Genomic DNA, 26620 nt, shown 5'->3' on the forward strand with positions numbered 1-26620 from the left:
CAGGCGCGGACGCAGGTTGCAGCAGCGCCCGACCTCTGCCGAAGCCGTAGTCCTGCTGCCCCTCCCCCGCCCCGCATCCGCAGCTGCGGGCTCCTGTAGGCCTGTAGTCCCAGCCCCGGCGGTCGGTACTGCAGACCCCGTGACCCCGTCCTGTGGCCAGTGCGCGCCGGAGCCGCTCGGGACTGCGCAGCGCTCCGCGTGCCGGTGAGTGATCCTGAACGCGCAGGCCCTCGGTCCCTTTTTCGGAGTAGAGCCCAGCGGCACGTCCTGGGAAGAGCCAAGCGGGGGAAAGGAGGTAGAGCAGCGGAGGTCGCAGGGGCGCCAGCCCGGCTCGGAGACCCAGGGGCCGCTGAGGGCTGGATTAATGGCGGTGTGTGTCACCACCTATCCGGACCCAGGCTCCTTCCTAGGGATCCCGTGCTAAGCCCGGAGCATGGGGTTGATTTCAGGCTCCCACATCTTTTGCGGCCAGGTGGCCCCTGCTTTTGCTCTTACTTAGTTTTCTTGCACGGTTGCCTTGATCTTATCTTTAACCTTTCCAGAGTAGGCTGTGTGCTGTGTTTTGTTTATGCAGCTTACAAAAGGTGCGGGCTTTCGTTACATAGAAGATAACGACCCATTTAGATTGGATGAAGTGCTGTACTTTCCCTCCCCCCCATCTCTCCTTGCTAAGTCTTAGATCCATGTTGGCTTTTCAGTAAGAGATTGCAATGAAAACGTTGAATACCGGGAAGAGAAGGGGGATGTAGCACCTCTTCATAAACATACCAACGAGTTTTTAGGAATAAAAGTGGCTAAATACTGTTTGCTGTGAGGAATATCCAGTAGGGAGGGCGGGGATATCTAGTGCCTGACGGAGTCTGGTTGGTGCTTGTTAGTTAGCATTGCTGAAATAAACACCTGTCAGAGCAGACTCATCAAGACAACTGTTAGATACAGATAGAAAACAGGTCCAGACTGAGAGCACTTGATCTTGCCCTCTGGGTCTCCCTACCCCCCTGACCAAATCATTCTAGTCTCCTAGAGACTAGACATCTTACCCGCCTGTTGTGGTAACTGGGATCCCAGAAAGTATGGCTTGGTGGCCACACTGCTGAGGCACCGATCCCTGCTCAGCTGATATTCCAGATAGGTCCCAAGGTCACTGTGTTGATGTTAATTCACCCCCGAACCACCTGTGACTGGCAAATATTCGTTTGGCTTGGGTAATGTAATTGAGACAAACCAAGAGAAGATGTTGCATTTGTGGACATTATAGATCATTTATGTTTTTGAACTTACATGGATAATGTGTACGTCGATTTTTTTAAATAGTAAAATAGTGAAAATAAGCATCTTCATAATGTTACAATTTTAAATTGATCTACTGGTTGTGAATATTTTTTATCCTGCTGTATATACTATGTTTGAATGATCCCAGCACATGGATAACATGCCAGTATTAAAAAGTAAACTATTCTCTATATTATACTATAACTTGACTTAGTGTCAGTTTTCCTTACTCAAATCAATGAGAATTTCTAACGACATCCTTATCTCTGTATGAATGTCTATAATAATACACTTTTAGGAACTGGTAAAAGAAAATTGGTCAAATTTGGAAAGAGAAGAGATATTATTTGTAACTCTGCTTTTCCTCTTTATTAATTTTCCCTGAGAATACCAGCAGACTGGATTATTATATGACTTTTAAGTTCTTTCATCCTTAAAATTGTATAAACTCAACTGCAGTGCTGTTGCATTACCTACCTGCAGAGGTGATTTGGTATAGGTATGGTATAGATGTAGGTACTACCACTAATTCTTATTTGGTTTTAAATTTATGTTAAATGTAAATGTAAATTTTACCTATGTTATTTTTTATGCTGTTGCCCTAAGAATTTGAAATTAATAGTTCTAAATGTTGCTTTGTATTGGTGAATTATATTAAATATCATGGCATATTAATTTCAACATAATTTTAAAATTTCGACTCTGCCAACTGTTGAATGAAAGCCAAATCTGCAGGGTTTCGTTTTGAGTTGTTTTGTTGCAAATGTTTAAATGCTCAAAGCTAGAAATGTGAGAATGAGCAGGATTGTGAGTTTTGTTTATCAAAATGCGGCATGAATTTTAAAAGGCTGAAAAGTACTACTTTTAACTTGTAACCAGGGTTTAGGGGTGCAAGAGCACCTGACTCCTAGGGTTCCAAATTGACGAAGTTCGGCCACTCGCCACTGACAATATCCAAAGGCAAAGACACAAGTGGTAGTAACACAAGAGAAGAGTTTATTTCAGTGAGGCCAGCCTGGGGAAAACAGTGACTAATGTCACAAAGATTGTCTCCAAAGTGCTGAAAATACTTCTGAGTTTATAAAAGGAAAATGTGGTACAGCAGTGGATGGGTGGGTACATTGCAGGTGGGTGGTAAGGTCAGATCAGGTCAGATCGATAATTGTCTTGGGGTCAAGGAAGCCCTTACTGCTTGAAGGATTTTGCTTGCTTGGCCCTCAGGGTACTGCCTGAGTTAAGGGATAAGACGGAAGTAAGAATTTAATCACTTAGAAAGTACTGGCTGAGGAGGAACTGGAGGTAGTTGAAGTCTTCTTTCACTCCTACCTGGTGATCCATATAATACATAATCATAATTTGCCTAAAGCAACGTTAGTCTTTTAGGGCTAATTGGTTTAAAGGTAGAATATGTTTTGTTTTGTTCTAGTGAAGCCCACTTTCTTTTCAGAGAACCCTAAGAAAGTCCATGAATGTGAGTGTATTTTGTTACAAAAAACACATTGGACTCTCAGTGCCCTTGTTTCACATATTACCTTGATTAGTATAATTCTAATCTGAAAAGTAATTTGAATATTTCCTTGAAGTTTGCCCTATGTTAATTATATTGGTATAAAAATCCTGTAATATTCTTGAGTATATATGCTTTTATCCTGAAATTTACCATAAGACATTTCTTTTTCTTTAGACATGGGAAAGTCTTTTTCTCATTTGCCTCTGCATTCAAATAAAGAAGATGCTTATGATGGAGTCACATCAACTGAAAATATGAGGAATGGACTGGTTAATAATGAAGCCCATAATGAAGATGGAAGAAGTGGAGACGTCTCTCAGTTTCCATATGTGGAATTTACAGGAAGAGATAGTGTCACTTGCCCCACTTGTCAAGGAACAGGAAGAATTCCTCGGGGTATGTGTCATTGTGTTATTTTTCCTTTAAAGAGTTATTACAGGCCTTTGTACTGGATTTATAATGGTAAAAAACCCATAGATCAAAGCACAACCCTATGTGTTTTAAAAGCTTGTAGAATTAAAGTTAAAACCATGTATCAGTTATCTTCAGTTAAAGGGACACAAAGAAACAAACCTAAACATTTAAAAGCCCATCACACCCTTTAGGTTTCTAAAGCAGTGATGAAAACCACTCCTCTACTCTAGGATTGTTTTCTTTCCCACTTGTGATACCAGATCTGCACTGTCTTTGGACTGAACATTTTTAATCCAATTTGGTCATAATCACATGTTGGGCATAAGGAACAATTTAAGTAATTTGGTGACCTAGTATTTTTAGTTCACTGTGTAAAGAATAATAGTAAGCTGGTCATGCCTTAATTAGTTATTTTTAAAGGAACTACATGAAAAGGGATGTTAAATGAATATGGGTCATAAAGGGGAAAATCAGTTTGTGGCATATCATAGGGAAATTTAGAAGGGAGTAATCTTCATGTGCTGTTTATAGCCTACACAAACTTTAGTAGAAATGGCAACAGTAGAAATAATGAAAACACTTGGTGCGGTTTTCATTTTCTGCCTGTTTGAAGATAATTGGTAACCCTGAAGAAGCCATGAGGGAAGGACAGTAGTCTGTAAGGTATACAAGTGTTTCTAAGCAATGCCTTGGGTTGGGGAAGTTTATATATGAGTTGGCCTTTCAATGTGATGGTTTTATCATTGAAGGGAGAAGTACCTGTTAGACAATAAAAGGATTTTTGTAGGTGAAGGGATTAGTGCCTTAGGCTAAGAAACAAAAACAAAAAGGACTGTTTTAGCAATCTGGATATTATTTTGAGGTGTAACTGATAGGCTTTTTTTGGTAGCCTGGAGGTGGATTGTGGATAGTAGGAAGTCAAGGATGACTCCAAAGGTATTTTTGCCTGAATAGCTGGAATGGAGAAAAGAAAGTTTGAGTGTGTATGTCCTGGGAGAGATCAGGAGTTTTCTTTTAGGGATCTATGTCTGGAAGAATGTAAGATGCATATTTGACATCTAAGTGGATATATTTAGTAGGACTTAGATATAATGAGCATCTAGAATTCACTGCAAGGCCTTGGCTGGATATTTAAATGTAGGTGATACTTAAAGCCTAGTTGGATGAGAGCACCAAGCTTATCAGTGTGAATAGGGGAGAAAAAAGAGACCCTAGTGCTGAACCTTGCGGCATTTCAACATTTCAGTCAGTGACAGAAGGATTTAGCAAAGACAATGGAAAAGCAGCTAGAGTAGAAGGAGGAATTTCCAGTGTATCTGCTGTCCTGGAAATATAGAAAGTGTACCAAGGAGGAGAGAGTGTGGAACTGTTAGATGCTACTGATAGATTGGGTAGTATAAGGACTGAAAACTAACCATTGGGATTTGGTCATGTATACAGAGACCACTGGATACCTTAAAAAGGGAAGCTGTGGCAGGTTGCATATAGCATGTATTAGAGTGGAATCAAGAGAGCATAGGAGGAGTGAAGTTATGTAGTAAGAACATAGTTTTTTGGAGGAGTTTTACTGTATACATAAGGAAAGTATAGAGACAGTAGCTGGAGGGGGGCTCTCAGTCAGGAAAGGGATTTTTTAAAAGATTGAGTGAATAATTTGTATGCTGATGAGAATGATACATAGAGGAAAAAAATTGATACTGCAGGAGATGGGAGAATTATCAGATGTAACCCACAAGAGCAGGGAGCTGCTCTTACAGAGGAGCACCAGCACTTAACTCTTTGTACTAGGAGAAAGTAGAATGTATGGACACAGAAACAGGTGGGTAGATGTGGTGGGAGCTTGTGGAAGTTCTGTTTTGTTTGTCACATCATCATATAGGGAAGGAGCTATTAGAAATTTGAAGAGAGAGTTGAAGTTTGAAGTTGTGGTTTTGGGGAGTCAGATTGAGAGTGTCACCTGGGTCATGTTGTATGATGAGTGACATCAATAAAGGCACTTGAGATTAGTGATCTAAATGAAGCCAGTGAGCATAGTTGTATGTTTTTCTCTAAATATTTAGCTGTATGGATATCAGTGTAGTAGCTAAAAGGTTGCTATGGGTCAGTTTGATATTCAGGAGCACAGTGTGGGGACCTCTGTAGTTCAAGGAATTGCAGGACATAAAGGTAGTGCTATTTCTTCTGCTTTTATCCACATACCCAAATCAGAATCTAAATGGAAAATATGCAGTTGGAGGAAGTCTTGGTGAATTCAGAGCTTCTGAAAGCTGGGACATTTTAGATTTTTTTCAGTAAAAAATTACTCTTTCTCATTCTTTGTATTGTTTTGACTGTTTAGACATCAAGCTCTGAAAAATACATTATCTGTTTTAGAACTCAACATCCACTTGATAATTTTTGAACATTTGAGAGCCATTTACTAAAGGAATGAGATAAGAGCTGGATTGTAGTCTGGTCTTTCTAAACTAGATTTGGATGGAAAGCTACTATATTTTAATTAATTGTGTTAATATATTTCTAAACCTACTTTTACTTTTAGGGCAAGAAAACCAGCTGGTGGCATTGATTCCATATAGTGATCAGAGATTAAGGCCAAGAAGGACGTAAGTGACGATAAGAAAATAGCAAATTTTTTGGTATTCTTTGCTTTCCAAATTATATATAATTATTCTAGTTTAACACTATTAAAATGAAAAATGTCATCAGGTTGTAAGTTATACCATCAGATGCTTTATGTTATTTTTTTTAAAAAAAAAAAAAAGGATTCCTGGTTGGGGTAAGGTCCTCATAGCAGAGGAACATCTGAATCTTCTCAAATCTGTTTACTAAAACAGACAAACCTAGAATAGAAGTAGGAAACACAGCAACATTTTCATCGAAAATGAGTGTGAAGGTTCTCCTGTTCACCCCAGAATGAAAACAGAGCAAGAGTCAGAACATGTTAGCAGCTGTGGGGAATTTGTGAAGAGAAACAAAAAGAATTGCAGAAGGTCCTGAGAGCCCTGATAGACCAAGCAAATGCTCTGATACTCAGTTCCCAAGAAAAAGGGGATCCCACTTCCTTCAAATACTTCTGAGATTAACCTGTGAGAATAGGAGTCCTCCACTTCCTCTACCTTGGAGAGAGGGCAAAAAAAGCCCACAGAGATTCACCTAGGGGCCTTGAGAATATCCAGAAGGACCAACTTAAGACCTCAAAGACCTTAGGAAAACTTCCAAAAACTCTTGCAAAAGGACAGACATATTCTAAGGAAAAGCCTACTGGGGACTGAATCCATTTTGTAAGGGAAAGAATAGTGGAAAGGGAGGAAATGTTCAAGAACTAGAGAGAGAATCTCAGAACCACAGAAGTGGATATACATACAGGCCATCTTGAAAAAAATACTTCATATTATAACAGAGGATGGAATTGTTGAGCAGTGAAGCTAGGAAAGCCATCCTGGCTCATCCTCATGGAAACAAAGCTTCTGTAAAAAGTACAAAAACATCTCATTTAAACATGAACAACAACAAAATATTGCAGTGAAGTGTCACACAAAGTCAGTTAAAAAGAAACAAGAAGAAAGTGAATTGAAACAATATGCTGACAGATCATGGAAGCATATCAGAAAAACAAATGAAAACTATAACTTAAGAAAACTGCAGAAGCTGTGATAGAGCAGCATGACTTAGAAATTGAAAAGGTGATAAGTGAGATGACTAAACAATATGAGGACCTGAAAAGACTATGAACCCTTGAAAGAATTAGAAAACATTAATTTCAGAAATGAAGATAAGACTGAGGACACAGTGCAAACAGATACCATGGAAAGGATGGCAAAGGAAGGAGAAGGTACAAAGGAGTAAATGAGAATACAGACAGACATTAATGAAGAGTATTTAAGATAAAAGTGTATAGAGCACAAGGAAAGAAGAGTGAACATACATGTAATTGAAGCCCCTGTAGAAAAACCAAAAGAATCAAACTGATCAATACTAAATAATTCAATTCAAGAACACTTCCCTGAGGTAAAACAAGACATGAACCTACATATTGAAAAGACATGCCATGATCATAAATACGTGCTACCCATCCTACTGAAATTACTGGACTTTGAATGTAAACAAAACAAAACAAAACAAAACAAAACAAAACCCTTTGAAAAGCCCCAGGTTAGGGTGCCTGGATGGCTCAGTCAGTTAAGCGTCCAACTTCGGCTCAGGTCATGATCTTATGGTTCATGGGTTCGAGCCCCATGTCGGGCTCTGTGCTGACAGCCAGCTCAGAGCCTGGAGGCTGTTTCAGATTCTGTGTCTCCCTCTCTCTCTGACTCTTCCATGCTCATGCTGTCTCTCTCTCAGAAATAAATAAAACATTTAAAAATTTTTTTAAAAAAGCCCCAGGCAAAAGGATCAATTCATTTATAAGGGACAAAAGATCAGATTGGCATGCTTCTTGACCACAGTGCTCCAAACAAGTAATCCGTAGAGCAGCATATATAAATATTGTTGGAAAGAAAATGAACCAAAAATTTAAAAAAGTCAACCTGACCTTTCATTATAAATTATGTAGGGGGTTATAAATATTCAAGAAATTAGGTTTAATTCCCTTAGAATCCTAGGATGAAAAAAACTTAAAAAAATTTTGTTTTATTTATTTTTGAGATAAAGACAGAGCATGAGTAGGGGAGGGGCATAGAGAAAGAGGGAGACACAGAATCTGAAGCAGGCTCCAGGCTCTGAGCTGTCAGCACAGAACCCGATGCGGGGCTCAAACTCACCAACTGAGATCATGACCTGAGCTGAAGTCGGACACTTAACCAACTGAGCTACCCAGGCGCCCTGAGAAAAACTTTTCTAACTATGATTCAGAATCCAGTGAGGAAAGAAAAGATTGACAAAGTGTGGGTTACCTTTTACAAGTTGGAAACAAAACCTTAGTTGAAGCCACAGTTTAAATGGCAAACTGGGAAGCGATGTCTGCACATTACCACAAACATACGGCCAGTATCCTTACACTGTAAAGAGTTTCACAATTTGAGAGGAAAAGGGCACCACCAAACAAAAAGTGAATAAGAGTTATGAGCAGCTAATCCACAAGAAAGAAATGCAGATGTCCTATAAACATGTGAAAAGATGTTAGTCTGGCTCATAAAGAGAAATACAGATTAAAACATTGAAATACTATTTCTTACCTATAAGATTAGCCAGGCTCCAAATTTTGTTGGCAGTGTTATTTTGTTGGCAGCACTGTGTGAAATGAGCCCATCCATACCTTGTTAGTGAAGAGGAATTTGACATTATCTACTAAAATTACATAACACATTTACCCTTTGGTTTAGGAATTCTACTTTGAAAGTGTTTTTCTAAGGATAATTGTTAATAAAGTAGATGGCTTTTTATCCACTGTGCCAGTGTTTAATAATATAGCAAAGGACTAGAATCTATATACATCTATATAGCTATATATATAGCTATATATCTATATATATATATATCTATATATCTAAATAGCTATATAGCCAATAATAGGGTCTGGTAGAGTAAGTCACACTACATCTATACAATGATAACATGGAATAAGGAAGAACTCTGTATTGTAACTACAGTCCATATCCAGAGCATGTTTTTATCTGAAAACACACACATACATACAGAAAAGGAGAGAGAAACAATGGAATGATAAACCAGACTTATGAAATTGATTACTCTCAGAGTTTGGGAGGGAACTCGGAAGAGGGAACAGGTAAGCAAGTGAGATCTCTCTGTGTATGTGTATATATTTATATCGTTTGAACTGTAGAACCATGTACATTTTTTAAAATAGAGCTTAATAGTTCACAAATCTCAAGTAAAATGAAAAAAGCAATTCCTACTCATCGAAACAAACTGAAACAAATGATTCTAACTGTATATCCAATTGTTGGCATAACTACAGATGAAAGAATCACTTTAAGTGACATGAACACGTTGTACTTTGACTGTCAGTGTCTAGGAAGATGTGTTCTAAATGACAGAGACAACTACAAAAGTGCAAACTACTCAGTAGCCACATTGTTAGGAGTAACGTTAGTGTAATTTTGAAACGTTTATATGTAAAGCAGATAAGTAATTATGTACTAATGCCATTAGAGAATAAGATTCTTAGCCTGAAAACGAAGTGATACAAGTAGAAAGTCAAATAAATTTGGTTTTTTCGCTTCCAACCAAGATGGAATCATAGGGACTAGATTTATTCTTCTCTCTGAAACAACTAAAAAACTGGACAGGTAAGCGAAACAATATTTTTAGTCAGTGGACATCAAGTGGTACGGACAGTGATATCTGAGAAAGGGGAAGAGGCTAATGAGGTCAGCCCTACCATTGTACCATCTTACTGTCTGGGAAAAGATACCAGATCACAGCACAATGGAAAGAGTGCAGGCAGAGCTTAGCAATACCCCTGAACTGAGGAGATAGATGGTTCTGGGAATCTAAGAGGTCAAGACCGCAGTCAGTAGGGGATAGAGTCACCCTGGGTACTCCGTGAGGGTTTAGCTGAGTACTGATCAGTGTATATGTGTGAAGAAAGTACCTGAGGCTGAGGGAAGAATCATGCAAAACAGGTCAGAGGGAGCAGTCCTTAACGCTTACATAGGGCCAGAGATAGTTTTCACCAGTCAGTGTGGAAAATCTCATAATTCATAGGGAATCTGGTGGAGTACTCAGAAGGTTATTTCCATACTAACAACAAAAAAAATTAGCCCTAGATTAAAAGCTACAGTGCTCATGCTTAACAAGACCTAAAAGCAAACCTCAAAAGGTTTAAATTGTTTTCAAGAAACTCATGTCCCAATACAGAGCTCAAGAGTATGTGTAGGAATATTAAAATATCCAGCATTCAACATAGTAAAGTATATGAGTCTGGCATCCAGTTAAAAATTACCCGGGTTGGAAAGGATGAAAAATATAGCTCATAATGAGAAAGACCATTTGTAGAAACAGACCAATAAATGGCATAGAGGAAAGCATTAGACAAGGACAGTAAAATAATTACTTTAACTATATCCTGTATTTTCAAGAGTTGGAGCTTAAGAATAGACATAGAAGATATTTTAAAAAGATATAAGTAAAATGTCTAGAAATGAAAACTACAATATCTGAATGAGATGAAAACTACATGGGAAGAGATTAACAGCAAATTAGACACTTCAGAATAAAAGAGGAGTAAACTTAAATACATAGCAATAGTAAGTATTCAGAATGAGATATGAAGAGAAAAAAGTGAAAAAAAAAAAAAAGAACAAGGCATCAGTGGTGTGTGGAACACATTCAGGTGGCCTATGTGTATGTAATGGAAGGCTCTGAAAAAGAGGTGGGGAAAGGGACAGAATATATTTTCCATATTTTATGAAATATTATTGGAGGGCAACCTAGGCACTTTTTGAATACCTGTGAAATCAGTCATTGTTCTAAGGCCTGGGGATGTAATTTTTTCAAAGTTATCTTTAGTATAAGGGAATTATGATTTTATAGAGGAGACAGACATGGAAGCAAGTGATTATAGTATCTCTGTGTTACCTGTTAGAGGTATTTCCAGAGTGCTATAAGAGCAGAGTACGGTAGTATCTAAATTATTTTATGAAATTAGGGAAGGCTCCAAAGAAAATGAAGCATTAGCTGAATCTTAGAAAAGTAGAAAAAAGAAAGTTGAGGTGGATTGTTCAGACAGAGGGAACAGCATGTCCGTGGACAGGAGTAATAGCCTGGCACTCAGAAGTGTGCCTAAAGTAAACAGTGCTGTTGGAAGGTGATAGAGATGAAGCTTGGGAAAATAATAAAAGGCCCATATCTTGACAATATTAGTAAGCTAAGAAATCTGAAAACCATAGGCAGCCGCTTAAGAATTCTTAGGAGTTTCAGATGTGCAATAAAAAAACAATAACTCGCAATTGTTAGTCAAACTATATTTTATGAACAACTCTGGTTCTTTATTTGCAAGTTGGGGGAGTTGTGATGAGGTAGTTAGGAAATTATATTCATTGCTTTTGTCTGCATATTTTAGCTGTATCATTTAATCCTCAAAACACACCTACAGATTTTCTTTTCTTTTCTTTTTTAATTTTTAAAATTTATTTCTGAGAGAGAGAGGGAGACACAGAATCTGAAGCAGGCTCCAGGCTCTGAGCTGGCTGTCAGCACAGAGCCCGACGCGGGGCTCGAACCCACGAACTGTGAGATCATGACCTGAGCTGAAGTCGGCCACTCAACCAACCGAGCCACCCAGGCACCCCACAAACCTACAGATTTTAAAGTGGAGGCAAAAAGGGGTGCCTGGGTGGTTCAGTTGATTAAGTGTCCAGCTTCGGCTCAGATCATGATCTCGCAGTTCGTGGGTTCGCCCCACGTCGGGCTCTGTGCTGAAAGCCAGCTCAGAGCCTGGAGCCTGTTACAGATTCTGTGTCTCCCTCTCTCTCTGGCCCTCCCCTGCTATTGCTCTCTCTCTCTCTCTCTCAGAAATAAATTTAAAAAATTTTAAAAATTAAATCTTTGTTTTATTTATTTTTAATGAAACATTTGTTCTCTTCGAATACACAGAAACATTTATAAAACATGTGCAAGAGTCACTTGAAGTAACAGTTGTGGGGCAGGCAAAGATTACATCTGTCAAGGCATTTGGGAGTTGGTGGGGAAGAGAAAGTGGAAGAAAGGATAAAATGAGAATTTTTTGAATAAAACATAAAGATGAAGTAAGTGACATACGAGACCTAGTTTAAAAAAAAGGTGCTGTGCACTGAGCTGAGAACTGTTTATTGGAGAAACCAGGAAAATTTTATTTTGATACTCTATTTTGAGGGTAATATTGAAGATAGAGGCAATTTTTATCTCTGGGGATTCTAAATAAAAAGTGGGAGATGAAAGATGTTTCAAGGAGAGTTAGAAAACTAGCAAAGGCAAAGGAAGTTTTTTCTTGTCTTATGTCTGCATATTATTATCCCCTTTCTTGATTTTCAAGGAACAGCTTAACAGCATCATCAAAGCAGAGTTGATTAATGTAAACAATATTTTGAAAACTAAATACATAAATACTTTGGGATGAGCAGACTCAAAAAGTCTCAGTGACACTTAGTGAGGTTGATGAGACATGTGGTTATATCATTATGTTTTTAAGGGCTACACAGGTGGTTCTTAACAGTCACTTTGGGAATCATATAATGGCAGAACTCAATTGAAAATTCTGCTCTAGTAAATTCAGAAAGAGAAGGGACTCTTGAAATCCACATTTTTATAAAGTTGCCCGGCTTAATTAATTCTAGTGTGCAGCGTGGTTGAGGAATCAGTAAATGTTCTACCTGCAGTAACCCTGAAATCCCAGTCTCCAAAAAAGTACATACATCTTTTAAGGAAAACATTTTGATACTTGATAGACCAAACCCAACCCTATTAATTACTTTTATAATATTAAAAAAACAGGTAAAATTATACATCTCTTCCTGCTGGTATAATATGGGAAAAATTCAAGTTGAAAATATCTTCTCTAAATGTTTCATTATGTAATTTTTGATGCACATGTATTTTAATGCTACCATTTTTCTTTTCAGAAAGCTGTATGTGATGGCTTCTGTGTTTGTTTGTCTGCTCCTTTCTGGATTGGCTGTGTTTTTCCTTTTCCCCCGCTCTATTGACGTGAAATACATTGGTGTAAAATCAGCATACGTCAGTTATGATGTTCAAAAGCGTACAGTATATTTAAATATCACGGTAAGTACAAGTTTACATTAAAATATTTGACTTCCTTCCTTTATGATATTAAGTACACCTTTGTCCCTCTGAGAGAATATTAAATATGACACTGGTCAGTTTGCTTTTTGTATATCTGCTGTTGATCTTCTCTGTCATTTCTGGTTGTGCCAAAAATGACAAATAGTAAATGCTGGTAATTGTGTATACAGAATCATTTATTGTTTGACAGGGCCTTTAAGATGATAAACTATTCCTGACAAAAAAATATTTACAGTCTGTTTACTTTTCAACTTTTGACTCTGAATAACTCCTAGCAAAGTGTCAAAGTAGGTTGATTGTATAAATGTTATAAAGATAACATTTTCTTTTCCTTGTATTTGGTGAAATACAGTTTTTGCCATTTTAACAGACTATTCCTTTATTGTGTTTAAAGATAAGGTACAAGTGCTTGTTTGATTTTTCTCTTACAAATTAGTATGTGAGGAAATGTCCTCAGTGTTTTCCTGATCAGTGAGTTTTAGTACTCGCTACAGCCTCCCCACTCCTGAAAACAACAAATAAAACCTCAGAGAAAGTTTGCCTGTTTATGTGTTAACATTTGCTTGAAAAATGCATGGTTTGCAAACCACTGTATTATTAAAAAGGAAATGTGTATTGGTCATGCCATTAGCAATTGTTTATGGCTTTAGGCCTCAAGGTGCATCTGTGTGACATTGGGGTTTTTTTGTTTTTTGGGGGGGGGGGGTTTGTTTTGTTTTGTTTTTTGCAAGAGCGATATGGGACTTTAGTTGGTTTTCCTCACAGAGATGGTTGGTATGCTTGAAGTGGAAGTAGATATGTATCCAGTGGTAGTTGGGAGGCGAGCGGTTTGGAGAGAGAGGACTGTAAGGGGCTGGTATGTTAAAGTGGAATTATTCATTAATTACAGGAACACAGAGAACTCCCATGGATCCATTTAACCTCATTGCTTACCATCAAAAGTTGTCAGTCTACTTTAATCTGTGGGAAAAACATGTACATAAACAGCACAATGCTAATTGTAAATAATTTCATTTGACTGGCAAATTTGAGTATTTTCTCACTGTAACAGCGATCCCGGATGAAGAATATGTTTTTCTTTTTGTACAGTGTTTAAAAAAGTGGTCAGATTTTCTTGGCCAGTTTCCAAAGCCTTTTAGTATCAAATATTGTAAATTTATAATAAAAATAAAAGTCATGTCATGTTTCCTTTTAAGTATGTGTATTTAAATGTAAATATCATATATAATTATTCAGGAATTCCCAGTTTTTAGGGTATTAACACTTAACTGAAAAGGTTTGAACATTATATAAGAAATAACATTATTTTAAAAAAAAGAAATAGCAGTATTATATAAGATAAACATTAAGTTTGGGTAGAGATGATAGGTTGAGTTTCCCATAAGTTCTGTGTCAGTATTTTGAAAAAAAGAATTATATAATGTTGTTTTTATTTCTTGATATGAGTAATGTATAGTAGTATTACTTACTCTTTTTTAGTAACATTTGTCTTTCTACTTATGATTAAATTTTTATTATACATTTGAAAAATACTGTGTATATTTTTACTTCTACCTAGACATAACTATTAGTATATATACTTGTTAATGATACATATATACATTTGCATACATATATGCATTTATAAATATAGTCAAACATTTTCATAGGTTTATAAGGGATACACACATTTGTGCAAGTGTATACACTTGCACATTTTACTTTAACTGAGATCTTAACAGTTTCCCATGTTAAGTGGTCTCTTGTAATCTTTTACATGGCTATATTACAGATTTACTCACCATTTTCTTAATAGATACTTAATTTTGCTATTGCAAATATTCAGAAAACTCCTTTGTATTTAAGCCCTGTTTCTATTTCAGGTTATTTCTATAGGATAAATTCCTGTAACTAAAGATCACAGATAGTTTAAGGCCTTTGATAATAACTCATTGTTTAAGGTATGCCTGGGTTGCTCAGTTGGTTAAGTGTCTGACTTTGGCTCAGGTCATGATCTCACGGTTTGTAGGTTCGAGCCCTGTGTTGGGCTCTGTGATGACAGCTCAGAGCCTGGAGCCTGCTTCGAGGTCTGTGTCTCCCTCTCTCTCTGTCCCTCGTCTACTCTCTCTCTCTCTCAAAATACATAAACATTAAAAAAATTTAAAAATCATTATTTAAAAGCTTGTGGTTATACTCTCTAAATTAAGTGGATTTTTACTGCTCTTAGCAGTAAAATGTCTTGATAGTTCTAAATTTTTTGTCTTTTTTTTTTTTTTTCGTCTTTCTCAGTGTTTATCTTTGTTACCTTTCTAGACTTCAATGTATCGTTGATCCCTTTAATATTCTCATGAAAGCTATGGGCACTTCAGAAAAAGACACATACCAACATTATTTTTCATATACAAAGGATTCTGAGATTCTTCTGAATCCCATTCTTTGGCCTGTATCAGAGCGTCCATTGACCTTAAATTAACAATCCTGTCTAGAAATTAAACTGACATAGCAGTCAAGTAGATAAAAATATTTGTATATTTAGTTCATGGTTTATTTCTACTATATTATGGAATTTAAAAAATCTCTAAATTTATAACTATTATTTAAATTAATGCATAAATGTGATCATGTAATGGCTGATCACTAGCACATTCTTTTATTTAATCCTTTACTGAGATTCTGCTTTCCACTTATCCCTTATTGCATCTTTTCATCTTTCTCCATATTCATATTAATTTATAAGCTGAAGTGTTCAGCTTTTCTTAAATAATTATTTTCAAAAGAACAATATTTTTTACATATTTTATGCATGTTGGTTTTCTCACTTGTTAATACCTTGTAGAAATCTCTCCTACTAAATTTCTGGGTTAGTTTTACTCCATGCTTTTTAATAGGCTGCATAATATTCCATGCAATAATTTAATACTAACTAATCATTATTTTTGTGGATGGGCCTTCACTTTTTCTTTTTGTTTTTACCACTATTGTCATTAACATGCTAAATGTTTTTATTTCTTTGGAATAAATGCTCCAGAAAGTAGGATTTCTAGGTCAAAGGATATATGTTATTTTTATCTTAATGGATATTGCTAGGTTACTTACAGAATGGCTGCAATGTTTCCCATGTTTCCCAGCAATGTAAAAATTGACCCTTTTGCTCAGATCCCCACCAAGAATAGAATTCTTTCTACAAGCTTTCCTAGTTTAATGAATATTAAGTTTACTAGCTTATCTCCAACTCTATGAGGGTTTTTAAATGTTTCTTGGCCAATTATATTTGTACTCTTTTGATTTGTTTACTCATATACTTTGCTTTTTTTAAAAAACCTCTAAAGGCTTTGTCGTTTTCTTTTCAGTTTGTGAGGGCTCTTTGTATAGATGGTAACCATTACATTCACCCCTACAAATACTTAAGATTCATTGTTTAGTTACTATCGATTTTCTTTGGTGATTACTGTTTTCGATGTTTTATTTGTTATCTTTTATTTCTTGATTTAACATTTTTTCTTCACTGTTCATTTTCTAAAATATTTTGACATAGTTGTGAATTAGAATTGTGGAAATTACCCCTGCTGTTAAGTGTAGAAATGATGTTGCTCCATTTCTTTCCAAGAAATAGACTTGAATCTATCCCATTTCTTCTCCAAAGTGACCTGGTGGAAATCTCTACTCGTGTATAAGTTTAAAACTCCAATTCTTTCAAATGAAAAAGTTTATATAAAGTGCTGTTTAACATTTTAAATGGTTATTTTTGTACCTGATAGAATAGGAAATACCTTACTAATATAGTCCACGAAGACATTTATATATTAACATTTAGTAGAAATTTAGATGAAATTCAAGAATTATTTTTATAGAATTTTTGCTAAATACATAAATACATTTTCTAACATTTATTTTCTATATTCCTGTAATGTACATTTTCTGAGCCTTTTATTTATTTATTTTTTTAACATTTATTTATTTTTGAGAGAGAGAGAGAGTGAGCGCACAAGCAGGGGAGAAGGGAAGAGAGTCTGAAGCAGGCTCCAGGTTCCAAGCTGTCAGCACAGAGCCTGATGCAGGGCTTGGACTCCGGAACCATGAGATAATGACCTGAGCCAGAGTCAGACGCCCAAGTGAATAAACAAGCCATACGACCCGTGTTCCTGTTATTTTTTAATTGTGTTTGTGGTCTGCATATTATATACGTAGTATTCATCATAAAACCTAGTAATCAGTTTATTTAATGTCCTTTGGTATTTTTGGCAATATTTTTCTTACTCTTAATAACTGAAACATGGCCACAGCTGAAGTCATTTGTTCTTTTAATGTTTGTTTATTTTTGAGAGAGAGACACAGTGTGAGCTGGGGAGGGGCAGAGAGAGAGAGAAGGAGACACAATCCAAAGCAGGCCCCAGGCTCTGAGCTGTCAGCACAGAGTCCGACGTGGGGCTCAAACCCACAGACTGTGAGATGGTGACCTAAACTGAAGTTGGACGTTTAACCGACTGAGCCACCCAGGTGCTCCTAAAGTCATTTTTTAAAATTAATTTTGAATACGTATTTGTTATGCTTATACATTTTCTCCCTACTGTCTTTTGCAGAACACCTTAAATATAACAAACAATAACTATTATTCTGTTGAAGTTGAAAATATCACTGCACAAGTTCAGTTTTCAAAAACGGTTATTGGAAAGGCTCGTTTAAACAATATAACCAATATTGGCCCACTGGATATGAAACAAGTAAGTTTCCAACAAGAAATACTTTGGAGGAGTTCATTGACTCTTGACTTTCTGTATCATATTAACTTGAGGGAGGGGGAGGATTTCCTCAAAAACTTGACGTTGACATATGTTCCATGCATCTATAAGAGAAAGTCTTAGACTCAGCCTTGCAAAAAGGGAGAGATTTGTAAACTCTCTGAAATTGTGAAACGTCTGAAGTCTTTGATGCTTTGTTCCTCTTTCCAGTTGGCTTATTTTCATTTTTTGCCTTTCAGATCGATTATACAGTACCTACTATCATAGCAGAGGAAATGAGTTATATGTAGTAAGTTTTGATTTTTGAATAATGTTCTCTCATTAAATTATAAAATATCAAGAATAGAGTGTATGGATAGCTTTTTAATTTCCCACAATCTTAGCAGTCAAGAAATCACATTTTGGAATACTCCTTCTGGCCTCTGATCATCTCTTCTCTTCTCCCTTGTCAACATGCATAATATTTATGTATATTATGTATTTGTACACTTAATATTAATTTTTTCTAATTTTTCATAATTAAGGTCAAATACACCGTGTCACCTTTTTAAAACAAGTTATTTTTATTTAAATTCAAGTTAGTTAACATATAGTATAGTATTGGTTTCAGGAGTAGAATCCAGTGATTCATCACCTACTAATAACACTCACTGCTTATCCCAACAGGTGCTCTCCTTAATGCCTATCACCCATTTAACCCATCCCCTCACTGAACTCCCTTCCTGCAACCTCAATTTGTTCTTTTTATATAATAGTCTCTTATGGTTTCCTTCCTTCTCTATTATCTTATTTTTCCTTCCCTTCCCCTTTCTTCATCTGTTTCTTATAATGCACATATGAGTGAAATCATACTTGTCTTTCTCTGACTGACTTATTTCATTTAGCAAAATACATGGCAAGATTTCATTCTTTCTTGATGAGAGTAATATTCCATTGTATGCATGTATGGTGCGTATATTATATATACTTATTACATACATATACACACATATGCATACATATGTACATACATATACGTATGTATAGCATACATATGTATATACAATATACACATATGTATACTACATATACATATATATAATAGACACACATGCATACAATGGAATATTATACATTATATATACATTACATTATATATATGTTTATATGTATGTATATACACACACACACCACATTTCTTCATCCATGTATCAGCTGATGAACATTTAGGCTCTTTCCATACTTTGGCTATTGTTGATAGCACTGTTGTAAACATTGGGGTACATGTTCCCCTTTGAATCAGCATTTTTGTATCCTTTTGATAAATACTGGGTAGTGGAATTGCTAGGTTGTAATTTTAATTTTTTGAGGAACTTCCATACTGTTTTCCAGAGTGGCTGCACCAGTTTGCATTCCCACCAACAGTGCAAAAGTGTTTCCCTTTCTCCACATCCTCGCCAACATCTGTTGTTTCCAGAGTTGTTAATTTTAGCTACTCTGACGAGTGTGTCATATCTCCTGGTGATTTTGATTTGTGTTTCTCTGATGATGAGTGATGTTGAGCATTTTTTCATGTGTCTGTTAGCCATCTGGATGTCTTCTTTGGAGGTGTCTATTCATGTCTTTTGTCTGTTTCCTCGCTGGATTATTTGTTTTCTGGGTGTCGAGTTTGATAAATTCTTTATAGATTTTGGATCCTAACCCTTTATCTGCTATGTCATTTGCATATATCTTCTCCCATTCCATAGGCTGCCTTTTAGTTTTGTTGATTGTTTCTTTCACCATGCAGAAGCCTTTTATCTTGATGAAGTCCCAGTAGTTCATTTTTGCTTTTGTTTCCCTTGCTTCCAAAGACATGTCTAGTAAGAAGTTGCTGTGGCCAAGATCACAGAGGTTGTTCTCTGTTTTCTCCTGAATGATTTTGACAGTTTCCTGTCTCACATTTAGGTCTTTCATCTATTTTGAGTCTATATTTGTGTATGGTGTATAAGAAAAGTGCTCCATTTTGTTCTTTTGCATGTCCCTGTCCAGTTTTTCCACCATTTGCTGAAGAGACTGTCTTATTTCCATTGGATATTCTTTCCTGCTTTGTTGAAGATTAATTAGTTGGCCATACATTTTTGGGTCCATTTCTGAGTTCTCTATTCTGTTCCATTGACCTGTATGTTTGTTTTTGTGCCAGTACCATACTGTCATTATAATAGAGCTCAAAGTCCAAAATTGTGATGCCTCAGCTTTGGTTTTCTTTTTCAGGATTGCTTTGGCTATTCAGGGTCTTTTCTGGTTGCATACAAATTTTAGAATTGCTTGTTCTAGTTCTGTGAAGAATGCTGGTGTTATTTTGATAGAGATTGCATTGAATATGTATACTGCTTTGGGTAATTTTGACATTTTAATAATACTTGCTCTTCCAATCCATGAACATGGAATGTTTTTCCTTTTCTTTGTGTCTTTTTCAGTTTCTTTCGTAAGCTCTATCATTTTCAGCATACTTATCTTTTACCTCTTTGGTTATGTTTATTCCTGGGTATCTACTGGTTGTAGTGCAATTATAAATGGGATCAATTCTTTGATTTCTCTTTCTGTAAAGGATTATTGGTGTATAGAAATGCAACCGATTTCTGTATTTTTTTTTTAATATCCTGTGACTTTGCTGAAATCATGTATCAGTTCTAGCAGTGTTTCCATGGAGTCTTTTGAGTTTTCCACATAGTGTATCATGTCATCTGCCAAGAGTGAAAATTTGACTTCTTCCTTGACATTTGTATGACTTCTGTTTATTTTTGTTTCCTAATTGCTGAGGCGAGGACTTTCAGTACTGTGTTGAACAACAGTGGTGAGAGTAGACATCCCTGTAGTGCTCCTTACCTTAGGGGGAAAGCTCTCAGTTTCTTCCCATGAGGATGATATTAGCAGCGGCTCGTTCATATATGGCTTTTATTATTATGGAGTATGTTCATGCTATCCCTATTTTCTTGAGAGTTTTGATCAAGAAAGGGTATATTTTGCCAAATGCTTTTCCTGCATCTATTGAGAAAATCATGGTTCTTATCCTTTTATTAATGTGGTGTATCATGTTGATTGATTTGCAGATATTGAACCAGCCCTCCAGCCTAGGAATAAACTTGCGAATATTGAACCAGCCGTGTAGCCTAGGAATAAATTCCATGTGATCATGGAGAATAATTCTTTTAATATATATTCTTTTGAATTCCGTTTGCTAGGATCTTGTTGAAAAGTTTTACATGCAGTTTCATCAGGGATATTGGCCTGTAATTCTCCTTTTTAGTCGATCTTTGTCTGGTTTTAGAATCAAGGTAATGCTGTCTTCATAGAATGAGTTTGGAAGCTTTTCTTCCATTTCTATTTTTTGGAACAATTTGACAATAAGTGTTAACTCTTCTTTAAATGTCTTGTCGAATCCCTCTGGGAAACCATCTGGCCCAGGACTCTTATTTGTTGAGATTTTTGATAACTGATTCAGTTTCTTTGCTGGTTATGCTGTTTCTTCCTGTTTCAGTTTTGGTACTTTTAAGTTTCTAGGAATATGTCCATTTCTTCTAGATTGCCGTTTGTTGGCATATAATTTTTCATAGTATTCTCTTATAATTGCATTTCTCTCGTGTTGGTTGTAACTTCTCTTTCATTTGTGATTTTATATATTTGGGTCCTCTATTCTTTTTGATAAGTCCTGCTAAGGGGTTATCAATTTTTTTTATTCCTTCAAAGAATCATTATTTAGTTTCATGGATCTGTTATACTGGTTTTTTTTTGTTGTTGTTCTATATTATTTCTGTATTAAGTCCCTTCTTGTACTGGCTTTAGGCCTTATTTGCTGCTCCTTTTCTAGCTCCTTTAGGTATGAGGTTAGGTTGTGTATTGGGAGACTTTTCTTGCTTCTTGAAGATCTTTCTTGCAATATACTTCCCTCTTAGGATTGCCTTTGCTGCCTCCCAGAAGTTCTGGACTGTCATGTTTTCGTTTTCATTTGCTCCCATGTATTTTTTTATTTCTTTTTTAATTTCGTGGTTAACCCATTCACTCTTTAGTAGGATGTTCTTTAACCACCATGTATTTGAGGTCTTTCCAAATTTTTTGTAGTGGTTGACTTCAAGTTTCATAGTGTTATGATCTGAAAATATACATGGTATGTTCTCGATCTTCTTGTACCTTACTGATTTGTGACCTGGTATACAGTCTATTCTGGAGAATATTCCATGGACACTTAAGAATGTCTCTTCTGCTGCTTTAGGATCCAGTGTTCTGAATATATCTGTTAAGTTCATCTGGTCCAGTGTATCATTCAAAGCCATAGTTTCCTTGTTGATTTTCTGCTTAAATGATCTGTTCATTGCTGTAAGAGGAGTACTAAACTCTCTTATTAGTATGGTATTATTATCAGTAAGCTTCTTTATGTTTGTTATTAACTGATTTATATATTTGGGTGCCTGCACGTTGGGGCATAAATATTTACAATTGTTAGATCTTGATGGATAGGTACCCTTAATTATGGTAGAATGTCCTCATTTCTTGTTATAGTTTTTATTTTAAAATCTAGTTTGTCTGATATAAGTATGGCTATTCTGGCTTTCTTTTGATGTCCATTAGCGTGATAGATGGTTCTCCATCCCCTCACTTTCAGTCCACAGTTGTCTTAGGTCTAAAATGAGTCTCTTGTAGGCAATATATAGATAGATCTTGGGCTTTTTTTTTTTTTTTTTTTTAATCCATTCTGATACCCTGTGTCTTTTGATTGGATCATTTAATCCATTTACATTCAGAGTGGTTATTGAAATATATGAATTTAGTGCCATTGTGTTTGTTACCTGTAGAGTTGGTGTTTCTGGTGATGTTCCCTGGTCTTTTTATTCTTTGTTGCTTTGGTCTTTTTTTTTTTTTTTTTTCGCTCCACTCAGAGAGTCCCTTTTAAAAATCCTTGTTGGTTTAGTGGTCACAAACTCCTTTAGTATTTGTCTTGGAAACTATTTCTCCTTGTAGTCTTAATGACAGCCTTGCTGGATAAAGAATTCTTGGTTGCATATTTTTTCCATTCAGCACACTATGTCACTTTTTATTTACTATATTATGAGAACCATAGTATCGTACATTTTAGTATTTGCTGACGTTTTCATATAGGAGAACTAAAATTGCTAGTATTATATTCTACTGTTGAAGCTCTAAAGCTTTACATTGGGCCTAGGTGATTATTAACTCTTGTTAAGTAAAAAAAAGTTACATTTTTATGTATCTTCTTATCATCTTTTAGTATCAGGTTGACATAGAACAGTTAGTAAACAAACTGTTGACTAAAATTTGAAAAGGTGAATAAAAACTAGCAGTAATTTGTAGCCAGTGTGAAACAACTCTACAACTGCTGTAGTAAAACAGCATGTCTATTTTCAGAATAAAGAGTCATGAAAATGTTTCTCTTTATTAGGTGTAGAAAATATTCAGTCAATAAATGCTTATATCTTTTATCATATCTCTATTAGCTTTAACATAGGGAGGGGAATCATAATTAAGTCATTTTAAATTTATATTATCATAGCTGCATTAACTCACATTGTCTTTTCTTTTTAACAGTGATTTCTGTACACTGATATCAATCAAAGTTCATAATATCGTAGTCATGATGCAGTAAGTATGAATTGTTTTTAATAAATTTCTTTGTTAAACTTTAGATTTATAACTTTGGCTTATAGTATACACAACACCTTTACAAATATCAGTTCGGTCAGGTTTTAAGCCTCAAAAGAGTGCGATGAGATGAGTAGATATTTTCCCACTTTAAGAATGAGGAAATGGGGAGCTCGGAGAAGTAGTGAATCTAGACCTTGTAAGAACACAGGAAAATGGCAGGGGTTGGCATGAAGGGGACAGAGCTCAGCATTAGTGTTCTGCTACCTGTGGTAAATAGTCCTTAGCAGTAATGAGAAGTACTGTTACTGGTTTGTAATTGGATGTGATTCTAGGGCATTAAAGCATTGTAGGTTATAGGTTTGGTATTTGGACCATTAGCTGACATTTGAATAACCCTTTTCCTATGATGAGAGAATTTTATTTTTAAAAGTGAAATGAACTTACATAATTTAACTAATGATAAATGTTCTGAAAACATTGTATTTGTTATGTATAGTTATTTGAGTAGGGCTTGCTAAACCAGCATTTATGTTATCTGTTGGGAAAATATTCTCTGAGAGGCCCATGTCCACAATATTATCATTAATCTATCTCTCCTTGGAGAAAATTTTGATACATGAAAGTATTCTCAGTTAAGAAAACTTCTGTGTAAATAACAATTTAATGTGTCTCCCCATTTGAGTTTTTTTTATTGTTTTCTTTTTTAGAGTTACTGTGACAACAACATACTTTGGACACTCTGAACAGATATCCCAGGAAAGATACCAGTATGTTGATTGCGGAAGGAACACAACTTACCAGTTGGGTCAGTCTGAGTATCTAAATGTACTTCAGCCACAGCAGTAAAAACTGAAGGAGATGCCACTGGAGAAGAAATCCCTATTGATATTTTCCAGAACTCTGAAGGATGAGGTACTTACTTCCTGATAGGAGATCTTAAATTGAAGAAACCTAAAGTTTACACCTTCCATTTTAGGGGTACAGGTAAAAGCATGTGGACTCCAACATTACTGCAGCACTCGACTCTGGTATGTTATCTGTACCAGGATCTTTTACTTGAATCTAAATTTATCAGTTGATTTTCTTCCCCCCTCTCCCGATAGGGGGAAATTGAGACTTCCCATGTAGGACAGTAAATAATTACTTAACAATTCACAGCTTAAGTCACTACTAAAAACCTAATTTTGATTATGAACATAATTTGAGAAACTTTATTTCTGAATGCTTTTACAGAGTATTACTGAGAGCCTGTAATTCATGAAAGACTTTTAAAAAATAACTTTTTTTTCTGTTTTATAAATTCCCATTGCTACATAGTAGGATTTCAAGATATTTTAGCTTTTAGCTAAACATTTGTGGTTTTTCATTTGTTGAAATTCTACTCATTTGCACGTTTTTGTCAGTCTTATTTCAAGCCAGTGCTTGCATAACACTAGAAACCAGAATAATCTCTGCAAAATTATGAACCTAAAATTTTTGAAGGACCCGTTTCACATGTCTTTCCATCGAAGTAAGTTTTGTGAAATTTTTATGTAGTCTTCAAACATCGTTATTGTATAATATTGTAAATAAACTGTGCATGGCTTTTATACAGCTTTAATAAATGTCGAATAAAGTTCAGATTCAAAATAAAGTAAGTTGCTCATAAAAATACATAAAATGGGAAACTGAAATTCAGAAACTTATAGAATGTGAATATGGTTCCAGTTACATACAGAATCAGGCATCACGTAATTTTGAAATAAAGTATTTTGATGCTCCACTTTTTTTTAGACTAACAAGTTGTGGAGACACTTTTCACAACTCTTAGGTACCCAAGTCACCCATGTCATCCATTTTATGCCTGTTTTTAAGGAGGAAATTATGTCTTTGGTAGAAATTCCCCAAGAAATCTTATTAAATAATGGTGGCTATATATTAAAAAAACAAACAAACGTGTATTATGCTTTTTAAAAATTTATTCACTTTGCACATCACATGGATATCATGCCACTAGCAGTTAACATTTTTATTAAATTTTCAGCTTTTTGTTTGGATTTAATTTAAAACCGTTTTCAAGTGGAAATCACTGACTCTTGCATTTTGTCATCTTACAGTTTCAACACCATTTTCTATTTGGGATTCATGCCTTTTCACTTACCAAGTTCTAATTACCTTGTAAATATATACCACTGAGGGTAGGGACCAATTGTGATACCAAAAAAATAAAAATAAAAAATAAGTGGCTTGAGATTGATTTCCTTTCTGCTCTTTGGAGACAGAAGTCAGGTTCCCTCTCCCTCAAAGTGCCTAACTTAGGTCTGAAAAATACCTGTTTATCAGTCGGACTCTCTGAGCTGTTACAAACAAGCTTCGTTTAATTATTTAGAGCTAATGAAGTCTTTGTTCTGCCTTTAAACACACTCAGGTCTCCCCTTAGTGTTCATATAATTTTCTCCAAGTTTTCCTGAGTGAACATTTTAAATGGGTAGAATGCACAAACTTTTTTTTAACTGATTGTTTTACCTTAATCTGTTCCTAACTCATCCATCTTTGCTATTAAAGTCACCCCATTCCATTGTTACAGACTCACTAGTCAGACCCAGCCTTCATGTTTTTGTCTTCTGTGATTTTTGACTACTCCCGTTCTCCTTGAAACTGAATACCCCTCTCATATTTTGATTCTATTTGTATTTTTCAAATCATTCTCATTTCATTTTCCCTCATTCTGTCTTTTGACAGATCTTTTGATCTTTTCATGAGTATTATCTAGACACTCTTTTGCCTCAAAATTTCTACCCCCTGTGACTTTAACCAGTAATCATCTGTATTAGGGCTTCCAAATCTTTCTACATATCTGACCAGTCACCTGTCAAGCTGCTTCTCATTTAGCTAGTGACCTAGAGATGATAGTATTTCAATGACTCTGTATAAATCATCAAATGTTTTAAAAATGTTTATCATTCTGTTCTGTTCTCTTCTTGTCCTCATGTCCCATTCACTTCAAAATCACCCTTCAGATACGCCTCCTTCAAAAATCAATCCTGATGTATTTCCTGCTCTGTGTCTTTTAACCTTGCAAAATATGTAGTGTAAGTTGAATGGATTTTTGTATTGATTTGTGGTTCTGATATCGTTTTGAAGTGCATGCTTAGTATTTGCTGAAGAGACAGGACAGTGAAGGAACATTTGCTTTTAATGACTTAGTTTTGAATGTTTTTTCTTCATTTTAAAAAATTAAAACTCTTTTATTATACCTACTTTCCATGAAGCATAAGGTAGAAAAACCTAGAATTTAAAATAAGTGCAAACCAGTAGTAGAGGAAAAAAAGATCACCTGTGACGACTTTCAGAGACGTTTAAGCAA

The 26620-nt window shown here is 35.7% G+C and overlaps 1 protein-coding gene across 1 annotated transcript; it reads left to right on the forward strand.

Moving 5' to 3' along the window:
* On the forward strand, positions 1 to 25492 carry TMEM106B (transmembrane protein 106B). Its single transcript, XM_039256395.1, has 8 exons — positions 1 to 204; positions 2957 to 3178; positions 5736 to 5799; positions 12757 to 12916; positions 17497 to 17637; positions 17895 to 17944; positions 23218 to 23271; positions 23982 to 25492. The coding sequence occupies exons 2-8, from the start codon at positions 2959 to 2961 to the stop codon at positions 24118 to 24120; spliced, it is 828 nt and encodes a 275-aa protein (XP_039112326.1). The 5' UTR covers positions 1 to 204; positions 2957 to 2958; the 3' UTR covers positions 24121 to 25492.
* The last annotated feature ends 1128 nt before the right edge of the window (positions 25493 to 26620 follow it).

The sequence above is a fragment of the Hyaena hyaena genome, unplaced genomic scaffold, assembly GCF_003009895.1.
Source record: "Hyaena hyaena isolate Hyena2069 unplaced genomic scaffold, ASM300989v1 scaffold_569, whole genome shotgun sequence".
Lineage (NCBI taxonomy): Eukaryota > Metazoa > Chordata > Mammalia > Carnivora > Hyaenidae > Hyaena > Hyaena hyaena.